We start from the raw sequence: 12,526 nt of genomic DNA, 5'->3' as shown, positions 1-12,526 counted from the left end.
CTACTCAGGACCTTCGTATTGTGAGGCAGATGCACTAACCCCTCTGCCACCGTGAAGCCCCGCATCAGTCACATATGGACAGGCAAATATTGACATGAAGCCAAAAACACACAAAAGCCTAATCAATTATCTACCTTTCAATTACTTTCCAATCGATGATTTTTAGGTTTGGACCAGGAGTCCCCAAACTTTTTGACTCGGGGGCCGCATTGGGTTAAAAGAATTTGGCTGGGGGCCAGGCTGTATATATATATATATATATATATATATATATGTATATATATATATATATACATATATATATATATATATATATATATATGTATATATATATATATATATATGTATGTGTGGGGAAAAAAAATCACAAGACTATTTCATCTCTACAGGCCTGTTTCATGAGGGGGGTACCCTCAATCGTCAGGAGATTTTAATGGGAGCATTCGCATACCATGGTTTATATAGGGCACAGAGTGGGTGGGTACAGGGGCGTGGTGATTGGTTCATGTGTTACCTAGGAGGTGTTTCCGTCTATGGCGGCATGTTGTTACAATTTCGCTGCGCTTGTTGAGGGATGACAGGTCTGGACGGTAGATAATAAACAGTTTCTCTTTCAAGCATAGGTTGCATCTTTTATTACCACTATTGTAAGGTGTGCTGGATGCAAGAATTTGCCATGTTATTGAATATTCAACATTATTGTCTTTGAGGTCCCAAATGTGTTTGCTGAGTTCTGTGGTATTTCGCAGGTTTTTGTTCCTGAAAGAAGCCTTGTGGTTGTTCCATCTGGTTTTGAATTCACCCTCGGTTAATCCTACATATGTGTCGGATGTGTTAATGTCCTTGCGTGTTACCTTAGATTGGTAGACAACTGATGTTTGTAAGCATCCCCCGTTGAGGGGGCAATCAGGTTTCTTTCGACAGTTACATGCTTTGTTGGTTTTGGAGTCGTTCTGACTGGGGGTCGACGGCTCATTTGCAATTGTTTTGTTGTGGTTTGAGATGATTTGTCGTATATTGTTCATGCAGCTGTAGCTCAATTTGATGTTGTTCTTGTTGAATACTTTTCTTAGGTTGTTGTCTTTGGGAAAGTGTTTGTCAATCAGGTTGAGGAATTTGTGTCCAATGTTCGTTGAGACGTTTTTGCTGTATGGGGGGTTGTACCAGATGATGCCGTTTCGTTTTCTGTTCTTTTTTGGCTGGTTTCCTGGCGTGGGTTCATAGGTGAGGGTGAAATTGTATCCGCTTTCATCAAGGGCTTTTTGGTACGGGGGGGTTGCTTGGTCAAATTCAGCTTTGCTAGATGACAGCATCGATAGCCTTTTATTGATTCCGGTAGGTATTCTTTTCGTGGTGGTGGGTGGGTGGTTGCTGTCATGGTGCACGTATTGGAGTGTTGTGTTGGGTTTCGTGAATGGTTGGTAGCTGTTATTTCTCAGGTTGAAAGTGACGTCAAGAAAGTTGACGGTTTGCTTGTTGGCTTCAATCGTGATCCGTAGGCCGTTCTCTTTGAAAATTTGGCATATGCGCTTCTTGGTATTCTCGCTGCTCCTTGGCGACATCCGACACATATGTAGGATTAACCGAGGGTGAATTCAAAACCAGATGGAACAACCACAAGGCTTCTTTCAGGAACAAAAACCTGCGAAATACCACAGAACTCAGCAAACACATTTGGGACCTCAAAGACAATAATGTTGAATATTCAATAACATGGCAAATTCTTGCATCCAGCACACCTTACAATAGTGGTAATAAAAGATGCAACCTATGCTTGAAAGAGAAACTGTTTATTATCTACCGTCCAGACCTGTCATCCCTCAACAAGCGCAGCGAAATTGTAACAACATGCCGCCATAGATGGAAACACCTCCTAGGTAACACATGAACCAATCACCACGCCCCTAGGCCAGCCTGTACCCACCCACTCTGTGCCCTATATAAACCATGGTATGCGAATGCTCCCATTAAAATCTCCTGACGATTGAGGGTACCCCCCTCATGAAACAGGCCTGTAGAGATGAAATAGTCTTGTGATTTTTTTTCCCCACACATACATATATTGCGCTCTACTACGGTATCGAGCACTATTTTTTGGATAACCTTATTAAGACATATATATATATATATATATATGTATGTGTGGGAAAAAAATCACAAGACTATTTCATCTCTACAGGCCTGTTTCATGAGGGGGGGTACCCTCAATCGTCAGGAGATTTTTTAGTTAAAGTTACTCAAGTAGATTTAACGGAGTAAATGTAGCGCGTTACTACCCACCTCTGGTTAAGACCTTTGTTAGTTTGGAATCTGGGTTTAACGTGGTTAGTGGAGCTCGCCCTGGTGTTGTGGTTATGGCGGTCATTTACGTTAAGGACATAGGACAAGTTAGCATACTTCTAAGATGGCCCCAATTATTAAAATGCACTATTATAATACACGTATGACAAAAACCGGGTGAAAATCAGTGGTATTCAGTGAGGTAAGATGAATTAAATGCGCTGACAGTTCATTGCTCCTGCCAAATGAATTGCACTGAGTGGACTGGATCACCACTCCAAGATGGCGGCTCCGCATCTCGTCAGCGCCAGTAGCGCTCCATGCTGCGTCTACTTATAAGATGTCTATGAGTTTACCGAGCCTGACCTCCTGAAGCAGTTTGAGAAAAGGGGAAAGACACACAAACAACTTACTTACTTACTTTGACGTATTAATAGTGATGGGTCCGGCAACACCGATGCATCGGCGCATGCGTCGAGCTCATAGAGCAAAACCCTGTGTCGGTGCGCGTACCGCTTTTAGAAAGTCACGTGACCGATCATGAGCTGTTTTGGTCACGTGACCGATACGCGAACTGTGTCGCACTGACGCCTCCTCTGTGCCCTGTGAGCGGCTCTTTTCTCCAACCGGAGAAATAATAACTAAGAAGAGAAATCGTCTAAAATGTAATACGTCGGAAAAACTTTTTATTTTTATTTTTATAAAAATGTGTAAAAAAATAAAATTAAAAAAAATTCCCAGTCCACAATCATCCACAACACGTTCTCTTAGATTTCCATGTTATGATACATGTTCACATTATTTATTGACTGTATCTAAAAAAGATAAAAATATATTTTTATTTAAATGAAGATATGAAATAATCCTAAATGAAATACAATGACTTGGTTTATATTATTGTATATACTAGGGCAGGGGTCACCAACGCGGTGCCCGCGGTCACCAGGTAGCCCGTAAGGACCAGATCAGTCGGCCGCTCGCCGGTTCTAAAAATAGCTCAAAGAGCAGCACTTACCAGTGAGCTGCCTCTATTTTTTAAATTGTATTTATTTACTAGCAAGCTGGTCTCGCTTTGCTCGACATTTTTAATTCTAAAAGAGACAAAACTCAAATAGAATTTGAAAATCCAAGAAAATATTTTAAAGACTTGGAATAAGCGGTAGAAAATGGATGGATGGATGGGTCTTCATTTGTTTAAATAAATTCATTTATTTTTTACTTTGCTTCTTATTACTTTTAGAAATACCATTTTAGAGAAAAAATACAACCTTAAAAATGATTTTAGGATTTTTAAACAAATATACCTTTTTACCTTTTACATTTCTTCCTCTTCTTTCCTGACAATTTAAATCAATGTTCAAGTAGATTTTTTTTATTTTTATTGTAAAGAATAATAAATATTTTAGCTTCTGTTTTTTCGACGAAGAATATTTGTGAAATATTTCTTCAAACTTACTATGATTAAAATTCAAAAAAATTATTCTGGCAAATCTAGAAAATCTGTAGAATCAAATTTAAATCTTATTTCAAAGTATTTTGAATTTCTTTTAAAATTTTTGTTCTGGAAAATCTAGAAGAAATACTGATTTGTCTTTGTTAGAAATATAGCTTGGTCCAATTTGTTAAATATTCTAACAAAGTGCAGATTGGATTTTAACCTATTCAAAACATGTCATCAAAATTCTAAAATGTATCTTAATCAGGAAAAATTACTAATGATGTTCCATAAATTCTTTTTTTTAATTTTTTCAAAAAGATTCAAATAAGCTAGTTTTTCTCTTCTTTTTGTCGGTTGAATTCTGAATTATAAAGAGTCGAAATTGAAGAAAAACTATGTTTCAAAATTTTATTTTAAATTTTTTCTTGTTTTCTCCTCTTTTAAACCGTTCAATTAAGTGGTTATTTCATCATTTATTCTCTACAAAAAACCTTCCGTAAAAGGGAAAAAAAATGTACGACGGAATGACAGACAGAAATACCCATTTTTTTATATATATAAATGTATTTATTTAGCTATTCTTGTTTAAATCACACTTACGTGTAACTTACAAATGACAATATATTTATTTAAGTGTGTATCAAACTGGTAGCCCTTCGCATTAATCAGTACCCAAGAAGTAGTTTTTGGTTTCAAAAAGGTTGGTGACCCCTGTACTACACTCTTAGAAATAAGGGTTCTAAAAGGGTTCTTCTACAAGGGCTGAGGTTCTAACTGGAACCATTTGCTTCTGAAAAACCCTTTCCCGAAGAAAGGGTTTTTCAAGGGTTCTTGGTAACGCTAATAGTTCCAGTAAGAACCATTTTGATCCAGAGAACCCTTTAAAACCCCTTTTCTGAATAATTGGTTTTAAAAGGGTTCTCACTAACACTAAGGGTTCCAGTAAGAACTATTTTGATCCAGAGAACCGTTTTTGGAAGAAAGAGTTCTTCAGGGATTGTTGAAAGCATGGGTAAGATCCTGTGTCACCAGGGACATACTTCCTGATAACATTTGCCAATAATGGTGCCTATCTTTAAATATATGTTTTTCTCATTAAAATGTTTTGAATGTTTGTTCAATGTCAACATGATAAATGACCACAATATAATATGAACTAAACTGATCTGTAGAATACAATATGGTTCTTTATAGAACCCTCAGAAGACAAGACGGTTATCGGTGAAAACCTTTGAAAAGGGATGTTTTTAGAACCCCCTGTGTCAGGTCTAGATGAAACCCTTGAAACATGAAAGAGTTCTTTGTGGAACTCCCTGTGTGGGTTCTAGATGAAACCCTTGAAACCTGAAAGGGTTCTTAGTGGAACTCCCTGCATGGGTTCTAGATGAAACCCTTGACAAACGAAAGGGTTCTTAGTGGAACTCCCTGTGTGGGTTCTAGATGAAACCCTTGAAACCTGAAAGGGTTCTTAGTGGAACTCCCTGCATGGGTTCTAGATGAAACCCTTGACAAACGAAAGGGTTCTTAGTGGAACTCCCTGTGTGGGTTCTAGATGAAACCCTTGAAATACGAAAGGGTTCTTAGTGGAACTCCCTGCGTGGGTTCTAGATGAAAGTCTTGAAATACAAAAGGGTTCTTAGCGGAACTCCCTGTGTGGGTTCTAGATGAAACCCTTGAAATACGAAAGGGTTCTTAGTGGAACTCCCTGTGTGGGTTCTAGATGAAACCCTTGAAACATGAAAGGGTTCTTAGTGGAACTCCCTGCGTGGGTTCTTTGTAGAACCTCTCATGGGGGGTTCTGGGTGGAACCTTACACACACAGTTCTAGGTAGAACCCTCCAAAAGGGTTCCAGGTGGAACCTTTATAAAAAGGTTCTACCTGGAGCCAAAAAGGGTTCTCCTATGAGGACGAGCCGAAGAACCTTATATGGTTCTACTTAGCACTTTTATTTCTAAGAGTGTAGGGCATAAAATCAGTGTCAGTTGAGTCGGTCCATAGGTTGCCTGTAGGGATTTTTAATGTCCAGCAGATGTCAGTATTTAGTGACACAGTATCGACACAGTATCAATACAGTTTTGCAATGTGTCGAAACGCTTCATGATGCCTCATCAACCCATCACTACGTATTAACACACGTTTGTTCTCCCCGTCTTCTTCCCAGAGCACAAACACAGACGTAGAAGGCACAAGGTGAGGAGGAAGCCGGCGGCCGTTCCCAGCGCTAACATGCTAACTGACGTGGCGTCGCTAAGTGCCCGTTTGGCCGGCGAAGTCTCGCTCGGCTCGCAAAGCGGCGGTTTCGGGGCCAACGACAGCAGTGGCGCCGACTCCACACCTCACAAGCGGTCCAAGCGCTTCCTCTCCTACCCGCGCTTCGTCGAGGTCATGCTGGTGGCCGACAGCAAGATGGCGGAGCATCACGGCGGCAACCTGCAGCACTACGTACTCACCTTGATGTCCATCGTAAGTCAAGTCCGTGGTTTTGGGAGGTGCTTGTTACATACCTGCCAACTACTCCGGTTTTCCCGTAATTAGTACGGTTTTCATCAACCTATTCCGGGTTACGGTTGCAGTGATAAAAAATACGGTTTTTCATTAATTAAAAAAAAATATTTTTTTAAAATGCGCGAGGCTATTTATAGCACCGCTGCCAAGCACGAGGCACCAGTTGCCATTGTTTCCAAACGAGCGAACGGTCATGGAATCAGCCGGAGAAAAATCGCAAACGAGTCTTAAACCGAAAAGAAAACTGCAGTCATTCCGTGAAGAATATTCAAAAGCCTATCCGGGAATAATTATCCGTTCCAAAAAGGGTGAAAACTACGCGAATTGCACCTTGTGCAGACAAGATTTTTCGATCGGACACGGAGGAATTAGCGATGTAAAAGACCACGTTGGGACAAAAAAAAACACAAGTCTAATGCCGTTGCTAGCGATACAAGTGGAAAACTTTCAACGTTTTTCGTCGCCCTTATCATAAAGTTACCATATCATTTTTGCAGTATGATCAATCTGATAGAATAAATTTGGATTTTTGCCACAAAAAGGTATTGACACCAATGTTATCTATTGGAATTGTTTAGTACTGTTATACTGTTAAAAGTGTTTATACTATTTATGCTTTCAAGTCCAAGTTGAAGAAATCTTGTTAAATGTTGACAGCATAACTACCAAAATACAGAAGTATGTCCTTAATATTTTTGCAGTGCTATTTCTGTTGAAAAGTTCAAATGATTACATTAGAGATGTGATGTGCCACTTTTCAAGTGTCTGATGGCTTAAATTAATTTTCATTAATTTTTCATATTTTGAATTCTTTTGAAAGGCTTACAAAAAAAACTACATTTGAATTGTAATTCCATGCTATTGACAGGACTATTAATTTTAATGAAGTTAGCTTACCATGTTTACAGTATGATAATTGTGATAGAAATGTGAATTTTAGGCACAGAATATTTTTTACAATTGAACAAGGCAGTAGATTATACAAGCTTGGACAGAAAGTTAATAATGACACCAATTTTTTTTTAATGGAATTGTTTAGTACTGTTTTATCATTTGTTTACTGTAAAAAGTGTTTATACTGTTTATACTTTCAATTAACAAATTTAAGTCTTGTGAAAGGTTGACAGGATAACTGGCATTAACTGTCAAAATAATTGCAAACTATTGAAGTTAGCTTACAGAATAAACATGTCAATCAACCCATATGATTTTTGCTGTAATATTTTTGTTTTGAAAAGTCACTGTGACTGATAGAAAAGTGATGGTTTTAGCAACATTTTAACCTGTCTGAATGCTAATAATCATTTTGCGTCGGGGGGCGAAGCCTGAACCCCCCACCAGGACTTTGTCCTGGACCTACCGGGGCCTGCGGCCCCTGGACCCTGGCTACTACCGTATTTTCCGCACCATAAGGCGCCCTGGGTTATAAGCCGCGCCTTCAATGAACGGCATATTTCAAAACTTTGTCCACCTATAAGCCGCCCCGTGTTGTAAGCCGCATCTAACTGCGCTAAAGGAATGTCAAAAAAACAGTCAAATAGGTCAGTCAAACTTTAATAATTTATTAAAAACCAGCGTGATGTGGGCGCGCATGGAATCGTATATCAACATGGACGGAGCAGCGTGAAAAAAGCCATCCGGCCTCTTCGCGTAAACTTAAACTTACCTTAACCACTCGCTCATCTTTTCTTCATCCATCCCTTCGAGTTAGCTTTTATGATGACGCCGGCTGGAAAGGTCTCTTTTGGCAAGGTCTTCCTTTTGAATATCACCATGGGTGGAAGTTTCTGGCCATTAGCATGGCAAGCTAGAACCACAGTGAAGGATGACTTCTCATTCCCTGTGGTGCGAATATTCACCGTACGTGCTCCCGTTGTATCCACAGTGCGGTTCACAGGAATATCAAAAGTCAGTGGAACCTCGTCCATGTTGATAATGTTCTCTGGCCGGATCTTTTTTTCAGCTATCTTGTTTTTACAATATGCACGGAAAGTAGCCAGCTTTTCTTGAAAATCTTTAGGCAGTTGCTGTGAAATAGTAATCCGTGTGCGGATGGAGAGATTGCGTCTTTTCATGAACCGGATCCCTGTCGCTTAGTAGGAGCCATTTTGTGGTCTTTACAGATGTAAACACACAAAGGAAATGAAACGTACGGTAATATCCGCGCGCTTTTTCTTCTTCTACGCGGGCGGGTGGTTGCTTACAGTAGAAGAAGAAGCGCTTCCTGTTCTATGGGGGCGGGTGCTTACCTTGGCGGTTGCTTGCATAGAAGAAGAAGCACTTCCTCTTCTACGGGGAAAAAAGATGGCGGCTGTTTACCGTAGTTGCGAGACCGAAACTTTATGAAAATGAATCTTAATATTAATCCATATATAAAGCGCACCGGGTTAAAAGCCGCACTGTCAGCTTTTGAGTAAATTTGTGGTTTTTAGGTGCGGCTAATAGTGCGGAAAATACGGTAGGTGTTTCTGATTTCAAAAGTTGGCAGGTATGGAGTGGCATAAAACACGTCTTTCTGTGGCAGCGTCGGAGAAAGTTGTACATGTAAACAAACTACGATGAGTTCAAGGATCGCTGAAATTAGTAGGACAAAACGGCGCTCGTCAATTACTTTCATCGGTGAAGCATGTTTAACATAAACAGTGGGATTTCTAACAATTAGGAAGGTTTTTGTCATGTTTGTCCTTCTTAGTGATGGGTTGATGAGGCGTCATGAAGCGTTTCGACACATTGCAAAACTGTATTGATACTGTGTCGATACTGTGTCACTAAATACTGACATCTGGACATTAAAAATCCCTACAGGCAACCTATGGACCGACTCAACTGACACTGATTTTATGCTCTAATACAGGGGTCATCAACCTTTTTGAAACCAAAAACTACTTCTTGGGTACTGATTAATGCGAAGGGCTACCAGTTTGATACACACTTAAATAAATAAATATATTGTCATTTGTAAGTTACACGTAAGTGTGATTTGAACAAGAATAGCTAAATAAATACATTTATATATATAAAAAAATGGTTATTTCTGTCTGTCATTCCGTCGTACATTTTTTTTTCCTTTTACGGAAAGTTTTTTGTAGAGAATAAATGATGACAAAAACCACTTAATTGAACGGTTTAAAAGAGGAGAAAACACGAAAAAAATTAAAATAAAATTTTGAAACATAGTTTATCTTATATTTCGACTCTTTAAATTTCAAAATTCAACCGACAAAAAGAAGAGAAAAACTAGCTAATTTGAATCTTTTTGAAAAAATTTAAAAAATAATTTATGGAACATCATTAGTAATTTTTCCTGATTAAGATACATTTTAGAATTTTGATGACATGTTTTAAATTGGTTAAAATCCAATCTGCACTTTGTTAGAATATTTAACAAATTGGACCAAGCTATATTTCTAACAAAGACAAATCAGTATTTCTTCTAGATTTTCCAGAACAAACATTTTAAAAGAAATTCAAAATACTTTGAAATAAGATTTAAATTTGATTCTACAGATTTTCTAGATTTGCCATAATAATGTTTTTGAATTTTAATCATAGTAAGTTTGAAGAAATATTTCACAAATATTCTTCGTCAAAAAACCAGAAGCTAAAATATTTATTATTCTTTACAATAAAAAAAAAAAAAAAATTACTTGAACATTGATTTAAATTGTCAGGAAAGAAGAGGAAGAAATTTAAAAGGTAAAAATGTACATTTGTTTAAAAATCCTAAAATCATTTTTAAGGTTGTATTTTTTCTCTAAAATTGTGAAGTGAAGACCAAGTCTTTAAAATATTTTCTTGGATTTTCAAATTCTATTTGAGACCAGCTTGCTGGTAAATAAATAAAATTTAAAAAATAGAGGCAGCTCACTGGTTAGTGCTGCTCTTTGAGCTATTTTTAGAACAGGCCAGCGGGCGACTGATCTGGTCCTTACGGGCTACCTGGTGACCGCGGGCACCGCGTTGGTGACCCCTGCCCTAGTATATACAATAATATAAACCAAGTCATTGTATTTCATTTAGGATTATTTCATATCTTCATTTAAATAAAAATATATTTTTATCTTTTTTAGATACAGTCAATAAATAATGTGAACATGTATCATAACATGGAAATCTAAGAGAACGTGTTGTGGATGATTGTGGACTGGGAATTTTTTTTATTTTATTTTTTTACACATTTTTATTAAAAAAAAAAAAAAAAAAAAAAAAAGTTTTTCCGACGTATTACATTTTAGACGATTTTTCTTAGTTATTATTTCTCCGGCTGTAGAAAAGACACGCTCACAGGGCACAGAGGAGGCGTCAATGCGACACAGTTCGCGTATCGGTCACGTGACCAAAACAGCTCATGATCGGTCACGTGACTTTCTAAAAGCGGTACGCGCACCGGCACAGGGTTTTGCTCTATGAGCTCGACGCATGCGCCGATGCATCGGTGTTGCCGGACCCATCACTAGTCCTTCTAAAGAAACCATTTTGAAACAAAAACAATTTTTTTTTTTCATCTTTTTCCATTTTCACACATCTTTGAAAAACCCACTAGGCGCTAAAGACCTGCATGCAGCTCTAGAGCCGCGGGTTGCTTACCCCCGGTCTACCTAAACCCCCCGAATCTTCATAGTATGAAAACCAAGGTACCGCGATCTGCGTTGGACGGTACTGAGTGTGTTTTCTTGTGCCTAAAGTCAGTCGGCCAACCTCTGAGGGCCGCAGAAGGGGAAAGGGCAGACGAGGGCAGGGGGGTAAACACCATTGTCAAACAGCGGCCTGTCAGGCAGCTTTGATAAACGTAAAAAATATGCTCAGGTATGTCACATAGACCGCATATTTTCGGCCACTTCAAATAGCAGCGCTCCGGCTGGCGTCAGGGGGGTAGTCGGTCTTTAAGGGGGGGTTGGGATGACCTATTTACTAGGCTTGCTTTCTCAATAGGGGCTTAAGCCATCATCACGGTTTAAGCTCCGGGATAGATGTCCGTGGCCCCCGTATATTAAATAAGAACATATTTCCGTCCATTCAGGTGTCGTCCATCTACAAGGACCCCAGCATCGGCAATCTGATCAACATTGTCATCGTGAAGTTAGTCATCATCAACAATGAGCTAGTAAGAGCTCGCCTCCACGCTCACATTTCTCCGCATGGCGGTCGTCCGTTCTAACCGGTTTTTTTTCTCAGGACGGTCCTCAGGTTTCGTTTAACGCACAGACCACTTTGAAGAACTTCTGCATCTGGCAGCAGAGTCAGAATGTCCCGGATGATAACCACCACTCGCACCACGACACGGCCATCCTCATCACCAGGTGCCTTGAAATATTCCCTGCAGTTTTAAATCCAGCATGAATGAGGATTGTTTTGTCTTCTTCTTTTGCATCGCCACAGACAAGATATTTGCAGAGCCAGAGATAAATGTGACACCTTGGGTAAGTTACTTTTGTTTTTGAAACACACTTTTACTACTTTAGGTACTTCCGCACTACGGTAGGGCATTCTGGTTCTCCCACAGCCGTCCAACATTTCAAATGTTTATTCCTATTTTCCATGCTCAGTCCACAAACTAGCTTTATCTCAGGGGTGTCAAACTCGGATTCACTGAAGGCCACATCGCAGTTATGTCTGCCGTCAGAGGACCGAAAAACATAAACATTTGATTATTTATTTTTAATGTACCGTATTTTCCGCACTATAAGGCGCACCTAAAAACCACAAATTTTCTCAAAAGCTGACAGTGCGGCTTATAACCCGGTGCGCTTTATATATGGATAAATATTAAGATTCATTTTCATAAAGTTTCGGTCTCGCAACTACGGTAAACAGCCGCCATCTTTTTTCCCCGTAGAAGAGGAAGTGCTTCTTCTTCTACGCAAGCAACCGCCAAGGTAAGCACCCGCCCCCATAGAACAGGAAGCGCTTCTTCTTCTACTGTAAGCAACCACCCGCCCGCGTAGAAGAAGAAGAAGCGCGCGGATATTACCGTACGTTTCATTTCCTTTGTGTGTTTACATCTGTAAAGACCACAAAATGGCTCCTACTAAGCGACAGGGTTCCACTGACTTTTGATATTCCTGTGAACCGCACTGTGGATACAACGGGAGCACGTACGGTGAATATTCGCACCACACAGGGAATGAGAAGTCATCCTTCACTGTGGTTCTAGCTTGCCATGCTAATGGCCAGAAACTTCCACCCATGGTGATATTCAAAAGGAAGACCTTGCCAAAAGAGACCTTTCCAGCCGGCGTCATCATAAAAGCTAACTCGAAGGGATGGATGAAGAAAAGATGAGCGAGTGGTTAAGGTAAGTT

General features: G+C 39.4%; 1 protein-coding gene across 1 annotated transcript in view; it reads left to right on the top strand.

Annotated features, from left to right (window-relative positions):
* adamts9 (ADAM metallopeptidase with thrombospondin type 1 motif, 9) overlaps positions 1-12,526 on the top strand; it is a 135,983-nt gene that overhangs the window by 23,007 nt on the left and 100,450 nt on the right. Inside the window, exons 4-7 of the mRNA XM_061932261.1 lie at positions 5,881-6,182; positions 11,245-11,328; positions 11,400-11,524; positions 11,604-11,644. Coding sequence (XP_061788245.1) covers positions 5,881-6,182; positions 11,245-11,328; positions 11,400-11,524; positions 11,604-11,644 — 552 coding nt within the window. The remainder of the gene's footprint in view (positions 1-5,880; positions 6,183-11,244; positions 11,329-11,399; positions 11,525-11,603; positions 11,645-12,526) is intronic.

Source organism: Nerophis lumbriciformis, linkage group LG38 (genome assembly GCF_033978685.3).
Source record: "Nerophis lumbriciformis linkage group LG38, RoL_Nlum_v2.1, whole genome shotgun sequence".
In the NCBI taxonomy this organism is placed as follows: Eukaryota; Metazoa; Chordata; class Actinopteri; order Syngnathiformes; family Syngnathidae; genus Nerophis; species Nerophis lumbriciformis.
The sequence above is the reverse complement of the archived record's forward strand: the minus strand, read 5'-3'. Positions and strand labels throughout refer to the sequence as shown.